Source organism: Lissotriton helveticus, chromosome 8, assembly GCF_964261635.1.
Source record: "Lissotriton helveticus chromosome 8, aLisHel1.1, whole genome shotgun sequence".
Classification (NCBI taxonomy): Eukaryota; Metazoa; Chordata; class Amphibia; order Caudata; family Salamandridae; genus Lissotriton; species Lissotriton helveticus.
The window spans coordinates 996011202-996034302 of NC_136069.1; the positions used below are offsets into that span (position 1 = coordinate 996011202).

Here is a 23101-nt window from a genome sequence, read left to right on the forward strand (position 1 = left end):
ACGCCTCCTAAGGCTTTATCAAGGCGTAGTTTTTTCAGGCTAATTCTGGCCTATTTCCCTTGCCAAAGGAAAGAGGAAATCAGTTTATCAAGTTTGGAGAGGAATTCTTTGGAGAAGGTGAGGGGTAGCATAGTGCTCAGGTAGTTGATTAGTGGCGATATCATCATTTTTATAGTTTCAACCCTTCCCCACCAAGTGATAAAACGTGGGGACCAGCCATCAAGGATTCTTTTAACTTTTGTCAGTGTCAACGTCTCGTTGTGTTTGATGGTGCTCACTAAATTATCGGTAAATTCTATCCCTAGATATTTTATAACTCCTGTTTGCCAAGCTAGACCCGAGTTACCAAGAACTTCTTTGGTGGTGAAGATGTTTAGAGGTTTGACTTCGGATTTGTCTTTGTTTAGCTTGTATCCAGACAGGTTCGAGTATTTGCTGATTGAGGTCCAGGGGCATTGGAGCGTTTAACATGTGCACCACATTGCACAAGATCAGTTCATGTTTTTTTTTAGTTATGGAGATTCCGTGTGTCTGAACCCCAATACAATTTTACATAGCAAAATACTGATGAATTGTTGAATGTCGGTGTCCATTCAGCAATGTATCAGTAACCATATAAATATATTAATAGCATATGAAATACCACAGAAAAACCTGCACAGCTGCTCAAACTAATATAAACTCATTTTGACTTAAGTGGTTGTCTATTTACTTACTTACATAATATCACGCAACCTCCTTTGATAGGTCTGTAAAACGTACCTTTTGTCCCAAAGTTTTGTCCTGAATTTTGACTTTCTGTCCTGAATTTTTGTCCTGAGTTTTGACCCTTTGTCTTGAACTTTTACACTCACCGTCCTGAATTTGCACCCATGCCAGTTGGTCACCCTAAAGAGGAGGTGCCCACTGTCATCCAGGAGAAGAACCAAGCGGAAACTATCCTCGGCTTTCGGGATACCCGAAGAGAAATCCTACAACAGAAGCCCATAGGGCAGAAACCCAACTCCTGAGCCCAGCAGAGGAGGGAGACTGCCATTACAGGGAGGTCAGCTAGAGCCAGCCATCGCCACCGCCACCCGAGGCAGCCCCAAAATCGGCCAGCTGAGGGGCAGCATCAGAGGAAAACCTACAAAGTAACAAAGCAGGAGATTCAAATGGGGAAAAATAGCAGCGCACAGCCCAAAAACATCCCACTAGACCATCCCAACCCCCATGGAAGATGTCAACGCAGGAACAGTGCTTAATTTGTGCCGGAGCCTTCCGGTGCTTAGCACCGGCACTTACATTTCAGGGCCGTGTCTACACTCTGCACTACTGCATGTCGCATATGACATGATGTTAGCTTACTGACTAATGCGCAGGGTGTTGGTCTACCTTCTCGGTCTCTCGAGTCCCTAGTGAGTGCTTCGGTTAAGTCACTGAGGGTGAATATGAGCCGGAGACCTGGACACTGCATTCATTGAGCAAAAATTACTACTTACTGCATGGATGATATATGTGATGGTGTCATGGCGGCCCTTAATTCAGTGTAGCTGTTGGTGGGCGGGAGTCAGACATTGATTGGGCTGTGCTGGATTTGGTTGTGTGCGCTGCGCGCAGTTTTATTTCCAATTGCCACGCCCCGGCACATCCGCTCCCCATGAGTCATCAGTCCGACCACGTTGAGGGCAGGCAGCGCAGCAGTAGCAGCACCAGGCGGCCCATCAGTTACTAAAGTCAGTGCCCCGCAGCCCCGAGTGGAACCATAAGTAGTACTAAGCACTAAGTCATCATGCAATGCCCTGTCCGTTGCCGAACCAACACAAGCTACTTTTTTTTTTTGCGTGATGACATGACCGCGGTACCACCATGTCCTCTCCACAAGAACACATTAAATAGAGAAGAGCCCACAGTCTGGCCCTTGGCACAAGGAGACCATTGATAGGTGAAAGGCAGGGTGGAGGGAGACGGCGGGAGGGGAGGTGGCTGAAGAGCAGTGTTTACCAATAGGGTGCCCAGATTTTACTGGCCCGGAAACCTGGTAGCTTCAAACCGGACTGGCATGCAGATATGAGAAGAGCCAGTCAAGGGTCGGGTGCCAGCCTCTGCCCCACCCCTGCTGGCCTCAATTGTCTCTGGCTTTCCCCCCCTTAGCGCCTAAGGCTCACCCCTGCTGGCCTCAAGTGTCTCTGGCTTCCCCACGGCAGAATGTGTGCAGAGGCCGTCCGGGTATGTAATAGAAGGGAATGCAAACCTGCAGGATATCTTACAAGTTCTGTGGGGAAAATTCACATTAATATTTGTTAGAAACAGAAACATAAATAGGTCGGTGCATCAAACTGCTCTCACCACAATTATTTTCAACATTCCTGGAGAACGATATCTTAAACTATATCGGGTCTCTGTGTCCTCTTCACGCACATCTGTCTGCAGCTAGTGTTTGTGAAGTCATGGTCTGTACGTCCCTCACTCACTGCCCCTCCCACACATATATCTCTCATCAGCGTCGCTGTGGATGTTCACTGTAGCACCTCTCTCCTTGCTCCCTCACATTATTAATTCAATATACATTAAACATTACTGATATCTGCTCCTCAAGCCATTCTTATAGATTTGGTGGCCTGGAATAGTTCCTACTGTGACACTTGTGTGAGTGTGATGGTTATCAGTTGTGTTGTTATTGTCATTGGCAGCGCTTGCATGGGCAATGGGTGGTGCCAGCTGCAGTAGCCTCCTGACTAGAGCCCCTGCACACCTCTTATTACAAATTAGGCACTGCCGAAAAGCAACAGGTACAGGCACTGTAGATGCTAAACTCCATAATACATATAATTTCAAACAGACAATTTTCTGACACACAAATCGGTTGAAAAAATTAGATAAAACTGGGTTTGCTTATAGCCAGAGTCCTCCATTCCTAAAACGTGGGCGCACTGCCACCTTCTGGACACTTATTTTACAAGTGACTGCAAGTTTGAAACCACAAGGTAGAGGTGAAACGGTGTCTTTTGCAGGCAAAACTGTCACAAAGCTTTTTGTGGAAGTCTTCTGTCATTGTCAGGGTCAGCATGCTGAGCGTGTAGTTGATAGCTGGTGTCACCATCATCTTGATGGTCTCCACCCTACCCCGCCAGCTGATGTATCTGGGGACCATAGGTCCAGTCTTTCCTTTATCTCCTTTAGGATAGCTTCTTTGTTATGCTCCAGAGTTGTTTTGAGGTCTCTGCCAAAGAGTAGGCCCAGGTATTTAAGGGGTTTTGTTTGCCATGCCAAGCCTGAGTTGCCTAGTACCGCTCTTGTTGTGTGCACATTCATCAGCTTGCACTCCGATTTGTCCCTGTTTAGTTTGTAACCTGATGCTCTTGCGTATTCTTTTATGGAATTCATCAATGCCGCGATGGATGTGGTTGGGTTCTTTGTTGTGAGTAGCACATTGTCGGCATATGCTGCTAGTTTCACTGTCTTGCTCTTAATTTGGACTCCCGCTATATCCGGGTTCTCCCTTATCATTGTTAGTAGCGGCTCTATGGCTAGTAGGAAGAGGCTCGGAGACAGAGGGCAGCCCTGTCTTGTACCTCTTTCCAGAGTTAGTGTTTCTGATGTGCCGCCGTTCACAACAACCCTTGCTTTCGGTCTGTTATACAGTGCCATAACCATGCCCCGGTACTTGGTACCTAGTCCAAATTTCTCCATGCACAGGTTGAGGAATGGCCAGGAGACCCTGTCAAAGGCTTTCTCCGCGTCTAGCGCTATCATTACTGCCTGATCTGCGCTGTGCATTGTTTGGTTGATGAGGTGGCAGAGTAGTCTCGTGTTGTCTTGGGACAGTCTGTTTTTGAGGTATCCTACTTGTGAGTTGTGAATGAGGTGGGGCAGGACTGTGTTTAGTCTGTTTGCTAGTATTTTTGCGTAGATTTTACAGTCTACATTTATGAGTGATATTGGCCGGTAGTTCTGCGGGTGTTGGGGGTCCTTCCCTTCTTTTGGGATCACGATGATGTTGGCCTCTGCCATGTATTCCGTCATGCGACCTTCGCGGATGCAGTGGGTGAACACCTCTGAGGAACGTGTACAGTTCTATGTCCGGAGGACATACCAAGATATCCCCGCTGTAAACCCCCCCCCACCCACCTCCTCCCCTGCATTACTACTGTACTGTATTGGAAACAATCTTCTAAATAAAAGCTTTTTGAAATAAAAAAAAAAGAAGTTAGAAGAAGCCAAAAAAAAAAAAGTCACGAAGAAGGGGCAATTTATATGAATATTAACTCTAAAATAATGCTAAGATACATGTAGAGAAGAATAAGCTACGTTACTGCACATTCGTCCCACTATAATGGAAAAAAAGGAACAAGCATTGGCAGATCTAATAGATTTGACCAGGGCACAAGTCCTAAAAAAAAGGAGGGGGACTAAATTAGACAGCATGCAAGTGACATTGCGGTGCATGACGTCACAGCACGTAACATCACACATGGCATCACAGGAATTTACATCATAGGAAGTGGCATCACAAGCCACAACTTTACCGGAGTGGCATCGCAAGAAGTCACATCAGAGCTCAAGACCTCACATATATGTTAAGCAAGTCAATCATGAGTACATATGAGTGCAATTTGAGTATACATGCAAACCCTCCTGATTTAGGCAAAAGATTCACACTTTTGTAAGCTACACATAAAACAATGTTGCCTTTTGTTAGTGTAAAGCTTCCTTTACCAAAGGATTGAACACACTAACTCCACCGCCAGCCTACTCAACAAGGCATAATATTCCATGTGCAGCACATATCCATGTAGATATGATTATCTTAACTACTCTCCAGAAGTTAGATCACTCTCCTAAGTGAAGTATTCTTACTCAGCCTTACCCACCTGCACTCATTTTGCGAGATTGGAGCTAATCTTTCACCAACAGACCATGACCTGAAGCAAGAGAGAAAGACAGAAAGGGAAGATAGGAGAGAGATAAGAAAACTATGATTAATGCATAAAAGGGGCTGAAAAAAGAGCCTGCAAGAATAAGCAACTTTAGGGTAGTGAAAGAAAAAGGTTATTGCAACCTTGACATTCATCAATAGGACCCTAAAGACCCTAAGAACAAGTTTGCTTATTTGTTTTTCCCAAAGCCACACAAAAAATATCCTATGAGGCTGTTTTCTCTTTGTACATGTGCTGCAGAATGCAAGAGGAAATAACGGGGAGAAATGGACACATTTCTTCTTGCTACACCAGCCTGAGGTAGACACACCAGTCTGGTGTAAAACTATATTGACAAGTCTTTGTAAATATGGTTTTGCATAAAAATATATTGATGGATGCACAGGGAAGCCCTAGCACAACCCATATAATGCCTGCCTGGCCTAAGGTAATGCAAGGCATGGCAATGTGTGGTACTGTAAATCCCAAAACAGAGTTTACACCAGGGTTGTGCCAGAGAAGTGACTTAACCCAGAGAAGTGACTTAACCCTGATGCAAAATCTGGGACTCAATTTATACATTTATTTTTATTTAAACTCTCCCACAAAGAAAATGGCAACAAGAAAAAACAAACTTACAGTACATTTGTTCCAGTTAATTAGTTGCAAAGACTGTATTTTAAAATATCTAATGGGTGTATGGCACCTGCTGCAGAGATCTGTGTTTTCCCAGTAAATCAGAGTAAATAATAATTGTAAAATAACTCCTGAGATTATTGCACTTGCTGGAAAGATATGTGGATGGTCTAGCATCAGTTTTCACTCAAAGCAGGATAGAGGGTTAATGCAATGCACATCATGTAACATGCAAAAGTCTGAATTTATTTTATGGAGATAGGTAAGTGAGTTACTGCTTTGAACACAGAGATCCTTATGTTACTTGCAGTTGCATTGTAAACCTTCTAATATAGCACAGTGAGCTATGAAAGATGATATGTGACTTCTACACCTTGTAATCCCCCACTGTTTATGTAACACATCCTGTGAAATGATTTACGAATGCATATGATTTATTGTATATGTAATATGTACGTGTTATGTAAAGCGCTCTGACACCCTGCATTGGGATAAGTAGCGCTATACAAGAAACAATAGTGGTACTTAAATTATTTCAACTCCTCCTCAAGGGTAGTAAGCGCTACATAAATTACATTTATTTTATGTAAATACTGGGAAAGACCAACACATCTGACATACTTACAGTGCATGCATATCTCCTAAACAGAGCCTGAATAAAGCAAAAAGCTGCCTCTTTTAATAATGTGTGAAGTGCTAACAAGATGTTACCCTTTTTTCCCGTCTGCTGCATTTGCTTCCAGTTATGAGGCTCCTAACTGCTCCCAGCCAGGACACTCGAACAAAAGGAGACCTGATAACCCCTCAAATTCAGCCTTTGTTATGGGCCCAGCAGGAGTCTGAAATAAGAAATCCCCATCCCGTCCCGCCTGCACGTTGTTGCTTATCGAAAGCAGACAATGTGCAGGCTCTGCTGAATGTGTACAGCACATTATTCAGTGGAGCCCAACTTCTTGGCAGGGTGGATGCCATCCACCCGCATGTGCCCTCGACTTGTGCCCTGTATTGAACTTTATGGGGCATGTGGATTGAGTATGCACACATCAAATCTATTGGCTTTACTAATGCTTGTTTGCCTGGCAGCACGTGGGAGCAAGTGTAGACAAACATATCTAAAAAGTGGATGCTATAAAAATAGGGTATCTTTCTTTTCTGTAGCATCTACTTTTCCGATGCTTTTGCCGTAGCTCACTCCCCCATCCTACTAGACTGCTCTATGACTGATTTCAGATGTAAAAATGTAATATAACCCTGCATGTATTCCAGTGGATATAGTAGGACACCTCCAACCAGGATTCAGAAAAACATAGGGCCTGATTCACAGAACTAACTTAAGACAAAATCATAAACTTACTACTTTTGGTATTCACAGAAGTTAGGATTTTGTCTTAAGTTTGTCTTACGACAGACTTAAGACAGACTTAAGACAGACTTAAGTTAGGATTTTGTCTTAAGTCTGTCTTAAGACAAACTTAAGACAAAATCCTAACTTCTGTGAATACCAAAAGTAGTAAGTTTAGGATTTTGTCTTAAGTTAGTTCTGTGAATCGGGCCCTGTGATATTATATTGCTTCTGTGTGTGAGTCAAGATTTGACTAACAATGTCTGAAGCCAATTGATAGGCATTTCAGAGCGCACAAAGTGTGTTGCTGGAGGATACATGTAGCAGTGGCGGCTGCTACTAATAAAAAATAGTGAGACAGCGTAGGGGAAAGAAAGTAATAAAAAAAATTAAGTACTTCCTGGCCACCACCTTGGTGCTCCTCAGCTCCCGGCACTCCATGGACCATACTGCACAGGCTCCCATACTCCCCACCCAATCCAGACACTGCTCTCATGCTGGTAAACCTTTTAGCCAGCATGAGAGAAGCACCAGGATTGGTCTCAGTGGGCAGGATTGAAGCTCGCTCAGGGAAAGAGAGCCTGTGCCTCTTTTCCACTCGTCTGTGCAACACAGCTAGGGTTGGAGAAATCTAAGGGCACATTTTAGGTTTGGACTTCCCAATACAACCGGTCAAACTGACATATGCTCTTGCAGTGCCCACCTCTCCTCTTCCATGCTGCTGTCCGTATAGGATGGCCCTGACCGCCCTAGATTTGGCCCACACTCAGCTTAGTCTGTGAAAAATCATATGATAATAACATTGTTTTAGTATAATTCTATTTTTCATCACCTGACTATCAGCAGTTGGGCAACGCTCCCCCCGCACTTGCTTGTAGTGCCCTACAGGACACGTAATGTAGCAGCCCCTCCCTAGGGGTTGTGCTGACACCCACCCCTCACCCATCCAGCATAAGGTGTGTGATCTGTTACGTAGCATTTGGGTCTAGGGCCCACAACTTTAGAATGACAATGAGGCAGACGAACTCTGCCTGCCGCTTCAGCCTGCCCACCTATTAGCAAGGCCGGCAGGGCTCATCTCCTGCATGGGAGGGAGAGGCATTGCAGCAAGTAAAGACCCATGTACATAGGGTTTAAGTCAAGGTGAGCCTGGGAGTTGTAGTGTCCGTGTGGGTGGGGACACTGGTCACGATGGAACTAGGTCACAGGTTTGGGCAACATCAAATAATTACACACACACTAGATTCAGTTACTGGGCCAAGACCCAGAGCGGTCCTGTGCCCCTTTACTTAAACCCTTGGGCGAGCCTATCCTTGGGGTGCGTGGGTGCGTGCAGGGCATACGTGAATGGGCCGGGTGGCACGGTCACTACATCCTTCCAATCTTTTAGATACAAAGACCCTTTCGGGTGGGTGTTCAGTCTCTCTTGGCACACCACACAAAGTCTCTCAGTCTCTGGCTGGGGGTTAGATTTGGCCGGAGACCATACTTCTGGCTCTGGGAGTTCTCCCTTGATTCCGACCCTTCCGTATCCTTCTCTAGCTCGGGGGATACAGTTCCAGAATTTTGCAATTCTTCCACCGCTCCCACTTCTCTTATGGCTTGATGGCGTACAGGCTCAGGGCTTCCTCAAGGGGCATCTCTGGGGGCTACCCCATCTCCGTCTTCCATATCTTCCATACCTTGGTCAGTAGGTGGTGTTCCACCTGCAACCTTCTTGAACCAGGGGGTGTTTCTTGTGACCACCCGGGTTCCCCGCATGGCCGATACCATGGTGCCGTGCACATTGATAACCTCCCACACTTCGGGCTCATATGGGGTGGGATACTTCCTATTTGGGTGATGGTCCTTCACCACAACTCAGTCCCCAACATGGATGATCACTGACTGGACTCTTCCAGCTTGGCCTCACCTTATCATTGGCCGATTTTCTTCTGGCCTGGGCTGCACCTTGATCCAGTGCTGGGGGACTCCACGATGCGTCTGCAGGAATACTGTCTCATGGCGCTCTTCGAAACACTAGGTGAGCCGGTGCACACTGGGTGGTGCAGTGTGGGGTTTGATGATAGGCACTGAGAAACTGCGAGAGGCACTGCGCAGCATCTTCTCCCTTCTCAACCCCGATCCTGAGGCCCCAGTTCATTGTATGCATGAACCGCTCCACCTCCCCCTTCGCCTGCGCCCACTGTGGCGTGATTTTTCGGTGTCGAATCCCTCTGGAGTCCAGATATTCTTGGAAGTCTCTATCTTGGAACGGTGGCCCATTGTCAGATTTGATCTCTTCTGGCAGTCCCATCATGGCAAAGGCGAGCTCCAGAGCTGTCTTGACGTGGTGGAATGCTGTTGACGACACTACCTCCACCACCGGGAACTTGGAGTGGGAGTCGATGAGCGCCAGTGTGTTTCGCCCATCCGGGAACGACCCAAAGTCAATGCTCACTTTGAACCACGGCTCCAAACATGGATCTTAAGTGATCACTGGGTGGGGTGCAGGATCGCCACTCATGATGATGCAGAAGTGACATGTGCGTACGGCTTGCTTCCTCAACCATGACGTCCATTCCCGGGAACCAGACTTTGCTCCTTAGTCTGGCCTTGGTTTTTGAGACTCCCTGATGGCCTTGGTGCACTAGCCAGACCACTTCCTTCTGTTCTGCAAGCTCCTCGTGGATCACGAGTGTGGTTGCACGCAACACAAAACCATGGAGGCCTTCGCTGAGCTCGCTTTGCACTTTCCACACTTGTTGTCGGAACAGCCTTTTGTCCGCAGTAAGGGACTGACACCATCCAGGAAGTGACGCTAGTTGCTGTTGGCTAATGTGGTCTTGACCTTGATGAGACACTCATCCGATTCGGTTACTTTCCCGATGTCTTCTAGCGCGAGGCCAACGGGACATGCTTCGAGAGAGAACATCCGGATGAACTCCTCAGTGTAGTCTTTATCTGCCGGCACACAAAGTGGCAGGGCCGGGCCGGGTTGGCGTGACAGGAAGTCGGCAGGGTTGTTGGCCCCCGGCCAGAAAATCACCTCAAAATGGTATGCCTGCAGCTGCACTGCCCACCTCTCAATCCGGGAATGAGCAAGTCGAGATGTGCCGGCGAAGAGAGGGACAAGAAGCTTGTGATTGGTGATCACTTGGAACTCATGTCTATACAGGTACAGATGGAAGTGCTGGCACGCCCATTTGATGGCCAGGGCCTCCCGTTCTGTCTGTGCGTACCGCATCTCTGTAACAGTCAACGCCCTGCTGGCATACGCGGTAGGGACCCATTCCTTGGACTCGGTCTCTTGTATCAGGACTGCCTCTAATCCTACGGGGCTGACATCCACCACTACCTCTGTGCGCCGATGTGGGCAAAAGTATGCCATGACTCGGTCATCGATAAGGGCATCTTTGACGGCATGGAATGCCAGGTCTTCCTTTGTGGACCAGACCCACGGTTGGCCGGACTTTGTTAGGGCATGGAGCGGCTCGGACAGGTTGGGTATAAACCGGCCACAGTACGTGGCCATTCCCAGGAAGCTTCAGACTTTGGTGGCTGACGTGGGCCTCAGGGCAGATCGTATGGCCGCCGTTTCTTCGAGTCTACTCGCACCCCTTCCCTGGAGAAAATGTATCTGAAGAAGTCTGGAGACTCCTGATAGAACGAGCACTTGGCTCTGTGCAAGGTGAGTCAATTGTCTGCAAATCATTGAAGGGTGACCCGGAGGTGTACATGGTGCTCCTCTAGCATCTTGGAGAACATGAGAATGCCATTGCTTGAATTTATCACGCCTTGCAGTCCTGTGAGGGTCTCCCTTATGGCATTCTGGAACATCTCCGTGGCCGAAGAGATGCCAAAACTCAACCTCTTGCAGCTAAGTAGTCCTACGTGAGTGGAGAAGGTTGTGATGTTCCTACTATCGGGATGGAGCTCCAGCTGATGATATCCAGCATTGAGGTCGAGTTTTGTGAACCATTTGGCGCCGTTCAGGTCGGCCAAAATGTCGTCCATCGTGGGTGTGAGATGGCGTTCCCTCCTCACGGCCTTATTCGGCAGGCGCATGTCGACGCAGAGTCAAATGGCTCCCAGCTGTTTTGGTTTCAGGGCTACGACGAGAGGAGACACCCACGGTGTGCGGCCCAGCACCTTCTCTATCACCCTTAAGTTCTCTTGATACTTCAGCTCCTCCTCCACTTGTGGCCGCAAGGAAAATGGCACCCTCCGGTGCCTCAGCGCCACGGGACGGACTGTCGGATCAACGTGCAGCTTAAACGTTTTCCCCTTTAAGCACCCAAGGCCTTCAAACAGCATAGGAAAGTCTCTGATTATCTCTCGAGCATGCAGATCATGCACCTGGTTCGCGAAGAACGAAAGCTCCAGGTCCTCCGCCGTGTGGTAACTGAGGAGCGTCCCTCGTTTTCCTTCCGTGACATGGAATTTTGTGTTGAGACAATGGCCTTCACTGCTAATTTTGACCTCCATGACTACTTGTAGAGGAAGAGGCTTGTCGCTGTCATACGTGTATATCCTTGCCTTGGACTATAGGAACGGCGGGCATGGCAACAGTTTTTCGTATTGGTCGCTGTCCATCACGTTGACTGACGCTCCGGTGTCAATGAGGGCACTTACGGGAGACCCTGCTATAGTGATGTTGCACATGGGCGGTGGTCGGCGCTTTGTTCCTTCCCAGCCGACAACTGACACAAAGAATACGTCTTCTACTTCAGTTCCTAGGCCAAACCCTGGTGGGGTGTTGTCTACTTGGTCTATTGGGTCCTCCATCGTCAGTTGCCTTACTGCCGCTGAGAGCCCATGTGGACCCAGGGCGTTACTGTGTCCTCTTCCACTCCTGCAAACCTTTGCAAAATGGTTGAGTTTTCCACACTAGGAACATGTCTTTCCTATTGCGAAGCACCTTCCCGCTGGAGGGTGGTTTAGGCCACAGTTTCCGCACGTGCTCCTCTGAGAAGGCCTTGTGGATCCTTTTGATTGAGTCGGACGTCTTTGAATCGGATCTACTCTCTCCTCTTTAATCGTGGGTGTCCGCTGTGATGCAGGCTGCGAGGAAAGCCGGTTGAGGGCCACTTCAATTTCACCCGAGTGAGTGTTGGACAGCTCGTGGGACCTGGCAAGCACAAGGATTTCATTGAGGCTGATACGCAGTATCAGAAGTCGCAGCATGACCGACCGACATCCCTGGATAAGGTGCACCCTGATCTCCTCCCTCTGGTCCGGTAACGTGCATGAGCTTGCAAGTTTCTGTAAGCGAGCGTAGAAGATATCGATGGTCTCCGCCTCGCCCTGCCGCGCCTGCCGGAGCTTGCAGCACTCGAAATCTGCGTTTATCTGGAGATCAAAATGACGTTTTAGGGCCACGGCAGCCTCGTTGTAGTCGCCATCTGCCCTCTATCTGATAAAGTCTCAAAGAGGTTGTACAGCTCACCTCCTACGTAGCACATGAGGAGCGACCTCTTCACCCTCCCAGCGGTTTCTCACACGCCAATAAAATAATGGTCCAGGCGACCAATCCAGGATTTCCAGAGCACCGTGGCTGTGTACGGGTCCGAGAGTTCGCTGAAGGGTGGTAAAGGGGCAGCTATGGCCTGGCCAGGCCGAGTGTGAGCTGGTGGGTCTACCCGCTGAGGGGTTGATGGTGGCACCGCCAGGGAAGCGCCCCTACCATCGGCACCTTAGACACTCATCCTCCGCTGCGGGCCTGCTTAGGGAGGTACTGGGGCAGTAACGACTGGTGACGCCAATAGGCGTAGAGCCCGTGTGGGAGAGGATCTCTCGCCGGTCCGTGGTGTGTAGGGCAAGCACACGTGGGGTTGGCTTCGGCGCACGTGCCGTGAGGACACGCTCTGGCTGCTGGAGTGGAAATGGGGAGCATCTGAGCATTTGCGGGCCTGGTCGGGTGGCTTCACTGGCCCTGGTGTGCGTGTGTCCACACTGGGTTAAATCCTTTCCCTGAAGGACCAAACTGTAGGACGGCGTGTGGATGATTGGTTGGGTTTCCTGTAGTGAATGTATCCCTTTGTGTGTGGCACTACAGTGCAGGCGCTCTCCCCCTGGACCTTGCCAAGCTGTGGAGTCCAAACGTGATAGGACTGTATTGAGGGCTACTTTGGGTTAGTATGGCGCCCTTGCAGGGCAAACACGTAGCCAGATGCTGGACACTGCGTGAGCAGTGTGTGAATTCACCCGCCGGCTCGACCACGTGACTGTGGGAGCGCGGCCGGGCCGAGATGCAGCGGGGGCGTGGGTGCGAGGGCACATGCAACGCAGCAGTGGGCCGGGGCGGCGCGCGCCCACACACAAGCAGGGCTGGCCTCTGCGCTTTGAAGACACCAGCCAGCAATGATGAAGGAGGCGGCAGGGTGGGCACCCGCAGCAGCAGGTCGTGAGTTGCAGGCACCAGGGAGCACTACAGGTATGGACACGGCGAGGAGTGGGAGAGACCCGTCTCGTCGCTAGTGTAGTGTCCGTGTGGGTCGGGACACTTCAGTTACTGGGCCAAGACCCGAGCGGCCTGAGCCCCTTTATTTAAACCCTCGGGCGAGCCCGCCCTCTGGGTGCGTGGGTGCATGCAGAGGGTACGTGAACAGGCCGGATAGCTGCTTCACTACAGGAGTGACACCGATTCAGCTCCAGATTGTTCCACTACTGAGGGGTAAGAAGCTCGCTGCAGCACAGCTTCAGCAGATAAAGACCCTGTAGAGCTCCCTGCAACCACCCGCCAGACAGACCATTGCTGCTCCATTTGACAAGGTTGTCGTCTGCATGAGCCTCGCTGCTGCGCTAAACACTAGAAAGTCACTGGCGTGAGGAAGGAATGGCACGCTTCACACTCGGCGGTGAAAGAGCAGGGGCCTCCTGTCATCAGCAGGAAGGGTATCCCCGTGCCTCCTCCCCATCCACACCCAGCAGAGCCAGTGCCTCCAACTGAGGCGGTGCTAGAGACCGACGGTCACCACCACGGCCTCAGCAGCGCAGACTGGGAGCACCACCACAGCTCAGAGGACACCCGGCTTGTGAGAAGGCCGTGGAACTGCTGCAGCCCATTCTCCACAGCTGGGTGCCTATCCCATCATAAGAATGAGGAGCGTTGCAACAAGGAGGAAGCCATAACAAAAAAGTTGGCCCATCCGATCCTGAACGTGGCCAAGGATCTAGTGATACAGCTCCTGCCTCTCTCGCAGTGACCAGGGTCACGCCCATTGATCCATTATGGGCGTGGGAAAAGTTGTGTGCCCTCTAGTGGCAATCTGCTACTACTGCCAGTAAAAGGAGATCCTCGCCTCCCACAGCAACCCTTCTTTGCATCCTGAATACTTTGCCCTAAAAGAAGGAAATGAGGGAGTCCTCACAGGGGAGTTACTCCTTCCAAGCCTACATTTAGTGATGACCCAGATGGAAGCTGCCCACCAGAGGGCGCCCTGTGTGAAGTACCAGCAGATCTGCACTGGGCTGTGGGACAGAGGATCTGAAAATCTTCTGACAACCCCGCAGGCACAGGGCCGAACCCATATCTGGCCAGAGTTCCAGGGCAGGACCGATTGACACCAGCAATGGTGGCTGCAGGCAAGAAGAAGAAGCTATGCCACACAATACTACATCAGCAGTGCAGCCTGAAAGGCTAGCATTGGACAGGACCAATCATATAGGTCACACTGTCTGAAACCAGGGTGCCAGCAGCTGGCGCGAAGCAGGAAGACCTGCTCTCCATTGGGCTCGGAAAAGTTTGACTCAACCCCCGGACATTTGTAAAGACTGCATCAAGTGTGTGCAGTGCAGTGCTGTCAAGTAAGATATTGGGCCCAACTGGGAGATTTTAGCCTCAAAGCTACATGCAAGATAAAAAAGACAAGCATTTGCAATGCAATTGGTCTTGTCTTTGGGACCTAATACATTTTTAGCTATGCAGCATATTATCCTAGTTGCTAAGAAATTCAAGAAAGACACATTTATTTTTGAGCCCATGATGAAACCGTTAAAAAACAAAATACAAGGCCCACAATGAAGCGTGCACATGGTTGAATAAACTAAAATTAATGATGGTATCCTCTGTTCTCCTACCAAAGAAAGGAGTTGTGAAATGCTAAATAAATGTTAGTTCCTGGCTTTCTTACGTTTTTTTCTTGTAGGCAATAAAGGGTTCAGCAGCCAGTTGGGGAGAGGGCAGAGATGCCTTTCATATTTAATCAGCTACATTAAAACTCCTTAGAAATCCTGCGGTGGGTGTCCTTTCCAGACCAATGCGAATAGCAACAGTTAAATGTGTTCAAACTTGAAATTCAAAAATAAAGATTTAGGTGACTGCTTACACTACCTCTGTGAAGTGCCCTGCATGAGCAAGTGCAACACAGGCTGCACTGCTCTCAGCGACAGCCTCCAGGGAAGACAAAAAGGGATTTATAAGTATGTAAAATCCGGTAGCACTTATTCCCTTACTGCTAAATCCATTTGTGACTTGCCCCATAGAAATTTACAACATGGTGCAAGAGTGACGCAAACCGTAAGACATATTTTTGAAGCCAGCCATGCAAAGTCACTTTGCGTGGCCCTTAGTATCTCTAAAAATCTGGAGTAAAGCAACCAGCGCAAATCGCTGCGTAGCTTTACTCTGCCTTGGCAAGGCAATCCATGGACTTTGCTGGGCGTTCCCTTGCAAATCCCATGGTTTTCCATGATTGATTCCCAGATCTACAAGAACTTGTAAACCTGGGAATGAGCCAAAATCTTATACCTACCCAGGAGAAGCATAACAAGAAGAAATATCTCTATTTGTCCTCGTTTATTCCTCTTTCTATGAGTGCTGCATTTACAGCACACATAGAAAGAGGAAGAGGCCTCCCATAATTGTTTTTGCACAAAAACAATCCTCTATACAATGCCGTCCCTTTGCACTATGGTGTAAGGGTGCCAGTGCAGAGTCAAGGCAAGGATTGCATCATATTGCTTTAAATACAGCTCATTCATGCCTCATTTATGCAGTTCACCGCAGCAAGATGACGTGCTACATTGCGTGACTTCCTGATAAATAGACCCTTATGTGTTTAAGCAAACGAGTGCATGCATGTAACTTTTTAAGATTGAGTCTGCAGCTGTTATACTTCAATACCCTACAAGCTTAGCACATGAGGGTATATCTTACTGCAGTCAGTTAAGGACATGTGCTTTCTTACGCTAGATAAGGTGAACTTTGTAGAAGGTCTAAGATGCTCTAATAAACGTAAATGTAGATATTGTTATTGCTTGTTTTTAAGCGGTGCTATGAGGTAGGGAGGTCACCCACTACCCAGTTAGATGACCACAGGTCAAAAAATTTTGCAATTATTGAATCCCCCAGCACACGCTAATGTCAAAAAATATGCATATTCATATAAAGCACATAAGTAACATGATCACATCAATTCCTGTTTTTCTTGTATTCTTTAGTTTATTCTTGAAGTTCTGGTCTTTAGCCTCTTTAGCCAACTCGTGTTTCGTCACCAAAGGTAATTAACCGTAACTTCCTCAGGTCTAAAAAATTATAGACATAAGCATCGCTGGGATCCATTCCTTTCTTACATTCCTTATAGAATGAAAATTATGTGACTCTCGTGCCTCTATTAGCCGTATTTTAAGTTTTGGTAAAATCATAGTGGTAACCCATGCACAGTATTTGGATCACATTGTTAGCGTTGGTCATCGCAAAGGATTCAATTCTGATTTATGCAGAATTATTTACATAATATTGTTCGTTTACAGTTTTGATTATCATAAACATTGCCGTGGACTGTGAAAAGAACTAATATACACTTCATAAGTAATCATCTATATTTATTACATTCTAATATTCACTTGCAAACATGCATCCCAGTGTTATAACGTGTTATTCTGACTTGCTTATGTATCCACCCAAAATTGTGATAATACCCTAATATGACTCCTTGTGACCTCCTTAACAATAAAGTACTTGTAGCTTTGAGTAAGTTATATCTATCTGCAAATATACCATAAATAAGGTTTTGTCAAACAGATGTTGCATTCCAAAGTCATTACTTGCAGATAATCACGTTTCTGCAAGTAATTACTTTTCTGGTTTCTGTGTCCTTTATATGTTTTTACCACCGGTGTTAATAACTGATGATGCATGCATGTCATAAATCACATTCACGATGAAAATCCATGTGCGTCTAAATCGCCCATTGTCAGAAGCCCACAAATTCCGTCCCTCATATTAACAGTGTGTATGATGTTTGTATCCATTTACATACACTAAACAATTTACATTACACTTCAGCATATGAATATGTAAAAAAAGAAACTGTATAGTTAATCAAATTCATGCAAAACATTCTATGTATCACATTATTTGCCTACGAATCTCTTTCACAGGCAAGTAAACCCTTTATTGTTTTCTTTATTTATTACGCTTTTTCATTCACCAAGGAAGTTCGTGATCTGTGTTCAAACCCATTTCCACACATCTCAAGCGTAAAATCCACATTGCTTCCTTCCTTCTTAGGGTAAGTTCTCTGTTACCCCCACGGGGGTCTCTAGGTATGTGCTCTATACCATAGAAATTGAACGACCTATGTGTCCCTTGTTTGTCGCATTCCGCAATATGTTCAGCCATGGGGTCTCTTAAGTCTTTATGTACAACAGCTCTCATATGTTCACTAATCCTTTCCCTGAGGGTCCTGATTGTGCTGCCCATATATCTCTACCTGCACTTGCATTCTACGGCATATATTACATATTTAGTGTTGCAATTGATGCTTGGGATGATTTCAAAAGTTTGGTTATGGACACCCTCAAAGTCCTTCTTTTGGGGGCGTGGCCTGGTGTCAGCCAAAATGGCAGCCTAGAAGGAGAGCTCCGCAGAGGCCGAGGCGAAAAGCCCTTTATATCCTGCATTTCTCCTCCAGGGCAGTGTTACAGTTCTCTGCAGTGCCAGCGGAAACTAACAGTAACAGAATGAGCCAAAAAGTAATGCTTGCACCCTGTAATGGCCGAGTTCGCCGACTACTAAGCTGTGAGAGGGAATGCGTGTGGAGGTCTTCGGCGGGGAGGGGCAGAGATCAAGTGGCACCCAGCAGGAGCATCTTGTGGGGAGAGGCGGCGGGACTGTCGCACAGAACGAGGGACAGCCTGACCTGTGTTCATGGACCCCTGCATCGCGGTCTCTCACCTGCTCCGTATGAGCTGAAGAGCCAGACGACATCGAGTGACTGGGGAATCACGGCGTTAATTGCGGAGGCGGTGGGTGCCTCACTGTGAGTACCCCAGGCAATCGGGGTGGACTGGGCCCTCCGCTGAGTCAAAGTGTCTCCCTATGAAGCCTCGACCAATGGTAGGAGGCAGCCTTGAATTGTGTAAGAAATGGAGCGACCCCGGGAATCCGAGATACCGCTCTGACGCAGAATTGGCCCAGCATAAAGAGACAAATTGATACTATATGGCCACATCCACCCATGGGGAGACGGAATCAATGGGCGGCATATGAAAGGCAGTGTAACTGTGCAAGGGGCCGCACGGGAACAGCGGGGTGCTTTCCTGTCTCACAACAGTGTTCCTGAGCCTGTGAACCGACGGAGCCCGCCCCCCCCCCCCACTCAGAAACAGGCCCGATTATACTCCAGAGCACTGGCAGAATCCAGCCCAAGAATGAAGTAGTGACATCCGACCTAGTCACAGTGCCTGGCCCGAGGTCCCTGACCCAGGAGAGAGAGGGTGGTCTTGCTGGGGCACTGCCACACCTAATGAACCGCAGCTTTCCGTCGGGGTTACGTCAAAGGCACCCATACATAAGACTGGCCCATTTTTTACCTTTTATGTGAGCCCCTTATGTTTTCCCCCAAGGAAGCTGTAAAGGGGGCTACATCCTCCTAGTGCCGTGACTGATTAGCGGAGCTAAGGCCTTGAGCAATTAATTACGCAGCAGGGAGGATCTTGTAGCCATTGCATACTGCGGCGTCTCTGAAATGGTTAAGGTGTAGTTGATACTGGATGAGACCCATCTGAGTGGCCGAGTCTTGTAGCACGCCTGACTTCACACCCCGACGGCCTCGCCTAAGGGCCTAACACTCTCACAGCAACCCGGTTGGCCGGTGTGGTCTCGCTAGGCCACACTGAAGAGAGGTACGTCAGAACGCTCCACGGCGATTATCGGGAACCCGGGGACGTACATCTGGGCCTGGTAGGCACTGTCTTTGCCAGATATTGCAGAGGCGTAATAAACACAGTGGGAGGGGAAACAACCCCACACATTGCTCCGATACAGCAGTCACACCCTGTCCACACTGCGTGATGCAAGTACCTACGAAGCGTCCATGCAATAAGGGCACAGGGGTTCAGCGATAGCCCATCCCCACTGAAAGTCATCAGTGACCCTCCCATACAGCCTGGGGCACCCAGAGGGATGGAGAGAGACTGGGATATGCTTATGGAAATCATGTACCGATCCAACAACGTCTGGGACTCTCCCGCAATGAAGCCGAAAGGGGCCCCACGGGTGCAATCGAACAAACCGGACAAATATTTGGTCCCGAAACAGACTTTCACAGACAACAGCACATCAGGTGGTCAGGCTGAAACCTCCGAACCATCTCTCAGCTCAATTATGGCAGCTATTCAGGTCCTGGGAGCAATGTTAGGATCAAAAATTGATAAAGTCTTGATTGAAATGAATCTCCTAAGAGCAGATATGAACAAGATGTCGGAGCGAGTCACAACGGCGGAGACGAATATTACAGTGCTACAAACTACCACACGTAAATTAGAAGAAAAAGTTCAACAACTGATCCATCAACATCACCAGGTGGCCCTGAGGCTCGAAGATCAGGAGGGGCGGGCTCGCCAAAACAATATCTGAGTGGTGGGGGTCCCGGAAGGGGTTGAAGGCCCCAATATGGACCTTTTTCTTGAGGACTTAATCCTGAATCACCTTAAACCAAAGTGGCTCTCCACCTTCTTCACAGTGGAAAGGGCCCACAGGGCCCGGTTCCCCCAACGAAACCTGGAGCCTCCCCAAGAATGATTATCTCAAAGATCCTCAACTATACGGACCAAGACGCCATCTTGCAAACTGCGTAACTCCATGCAGACCTCCCATACGAAAATGTACACATTTATATGCTGAAGTATAATGTAAATTGTTTAGTATATGTAAATGGATACATAAATCATACACACTATTAATATGACTAACCAAATTTGTTGGGCGTATGACAATGGGCGATTTGGACGCACTTGGATTTTCATCATGAATGTGACTTACGACAAGAATGCATCATCAGTTATTGACACAGGTGGTAAAAACATATAACGGACACAATAGTTGATCAAACAGTTTAGCAGCCATACACTGGGGTACATACTTGACTAAATGTATATTAAGTATTGACAATCACTCATGTAGAGGTCACATTCAAATGGTGGTCAGGTTAAGGTGGATATGAAGGGACATTAATCCTGTGTATTCACAGATAATTAGTTGCCTTTACTGAGTCATCGGGGACGGTTTAATTTAGTTAAAACGTGATTGACCTTCATGACGTCGCATTTCATTCCTCAAGGAAACAACTTAAAGTCGTTTTATACATATGAAAGTACATTACACCCAATGTTCAAGTGGTATACATAGATGGGAACATGGGTGAAATTGATTATAAACTTTATTTGTCCTGAAACCTTTTGGTTACAATTACATAACATTACCAGAACATATATATTGTTCACTTAACATGTCAACTGGGTACTAAATCGAGTATAATTTTTCATTCTATTGCCAATTCAAAATGGCGACCATTTAGACATAGATAAGATGAGAAGACAGTTCGCTTTCCATACCCATGTTTGTTCTGTCTTTATTGAGACACAGCGCCGAAGTCACGAGGGAGACACCAGAGCGTACTCGCTTGTATCACCAGATGCCATGAAACCAATACTCTGGTAAGAGACCATGGCGGTTCTTAAAATTACGTTTTCAGTAGGAAGAGGTGGCCACTTGTGAGACAAGATGCTGTAAATTGCTTATGTTGGGTATTTCCATAGTCCAGAATACAGACATAGTGACGAATGGAGGCAACAGATTTGGAGTTGTCTGAACTTTGGAAACATCCTCTGACATAGGAAATTAATGGGAGAAAAACTGTCCGTAAGGTAGGGTCTTTCAGACCTTGTTTACATGCGAAACCTGATTATCTGCACGTAAAGACTTTGAAATGCAATAATGGAACATCTGACTGACAAAACCTTATTTATGGTATATTTGCAGATAGATACAACTTACTAAAAGCTACAGGTACTTTATTGTTCAGGAGGTCACAAGGAGTCATAATAGGGTATATCACGATTTTGGGTGGATACATAAGAAAGTCAGAATAACACGTTATAACACTGGGGTGCATGTTTGCAAGTGAAAATTAGAATGTAATAAATATGGATAATTACTTAAGAAGTGTATATTAGTGCTTTTCACAGTCCACTGCTATGTTCATGATAATCCAAACCTTAAACGAACACTATTATGTAAATAATTCTGCATAACTCAGAATTGAATCCTTTGCGATGACCAAGGCTAACAATATGATCCAAATACTGTGCATTGGTTGCCACTATGATTTCACCAAAACTTAAAATATGGCTAAGAGAGGCACGAGAGTCACATATTTTGGATTCTATAAGCAATGTAAGAAACGAATGGATCCGAGCAATGCTTATGTCTATAATTTTTTAGCCCTGAGTAAGTTGCGTTTAATTACCTTTGGGACGAAACACGTGTTTGCTAAAGAGAATAAAGACCAGAACTTGAAGAATAAACTAAAGCATACAAGAAAAACAAGAATTGATGTGATCATGTCATTTATAGGCTTTATATGAATATGAATATGTTTTGACATTAGCGTGTGCTAATAGAGGCACGTGAGTCACATAATTTTGATGCTATAAGCTATGTAACAAAAGAATTAATCCGAGCGATGCTTATGTCTATATTTTTTAGCCTTGAGGACGTCGCAGTTAATTACCTTTGGCGACGAAACAAGTGTTGGCTAAAGAGGCTAAAGACCAGAACTTCAAGAATAAACTAAAGAATACATGAAAAACAAGAATTGATGTGATCATGTCATTTATATGCTTTATATGAATATGATTATGTTTTGACATTAGCGTGTGCTGGGGGATTCAATAATTGCACATGTGCTCTTTTCCTGATACTGTAGTATTTTTGTATCGGAAATGGGGATTTTCAGTTGGGAATTTACTGCAATAATTTCACATTTTGGTGGCACAACTAACGTGTTTTATGAAGAGATATGTTAATGGCTTCTTAGAATGCCATCTGTTTGAAACCCTGTCTGTTGCGAACATTTTGAATGTTTTTGACCAATGTGCAGATTGGGTAGCGTGGTGCTGCTGAGTGGAATAAACGTGCACCCATAATGCGTTTTAAAAACAGTACCGAAAAGCTATCTATTTATGGTATACAAGGAAATAAACTATATCTGCTGTATTCAAATACCTGTGTCTTCCTATTTTTCAGGGTAGTGCAACACCGGTTAAAGGAGGAGCAGCCAAGTGAATTTAAGAGCTTAAAATCATCAGAACAGGGTCATGAATCAGAAGAAGAAATATAGCATCATTGCCTGGAGCTTCGATCGTTTCACCAGTGGGCCTTCTTTGCAGTCATGCTGATTAGTACCTCACGTTCTTAGATGTCATTTTGCCAAATTTGCTGTTATAAAAATGGAGTTTCTAGGTAGAACATTTTGGAGCACAGTAAAATTAATTCATATAACATGCGTTATTCTTACACAGTGTGAATGATTACAACTGATAGTCAAGCTAAGAATAAAGAATATGATATTTCATACAGTCATTGTCAGGTGCATTTGTCATTATAGTTGCTGTAGGTCTTTAAGGTAAGACGATGTTATTGCTCACTGACATTTGATATCACATTTGTTGGCTTAAGTTCCATTTACCTACTCAGCTCACACCTCTTCTAGACTGGGATGGACCACATAAACACCTTTAAAATAAGTGCAGATAGATCCTTGGCACCATGTTGTGTTTATCCTTGACTGGACCAAGGTTGATGATGAGCTAGATTCCTTAGGGAACATGTGCATCAGTTCAGCATGTAGATCACAAAGTGTCTCCTTACCATGTGCCTCCTCTTGAACCACAGGAGTCCAACAAATTGAATGTGAAAGCAATAATGGTAGTTTTAAACAGATGGAATTCTGCACAA

General features: G+C 46.7%; 1 protein-coding gene across 4 annotated transcripts in view; it reads left to right on the forward strand.

Moving 5' to 3' along the window:
- Positions 1 to 22722, forward strand: part of LOC144773050 (transmembrane protein 45A-like) — a 489234-nt gene extending 466512 nt beyond the window's left edge. For all 4 annotated transcript variants that reach the window (XM_078657835.1, XM_078657836.1, XM_078657834.1 and 1 more), the window contains exon 6: positions 22391 to 22722. In XM_078657835.1, the coding sequence (XP_078513961.1) occupies positions 22391 to 22484 (94 nt within the window). In that variant the 3' untranslated portion in view covers positions 22485 to 22722. The remainder of the gene's footprint in view (positions 1 to 22390) is intronic.
- The last annotated feature ends 379 nt before the right edge of the window (positions 22723 to 23101 follow it).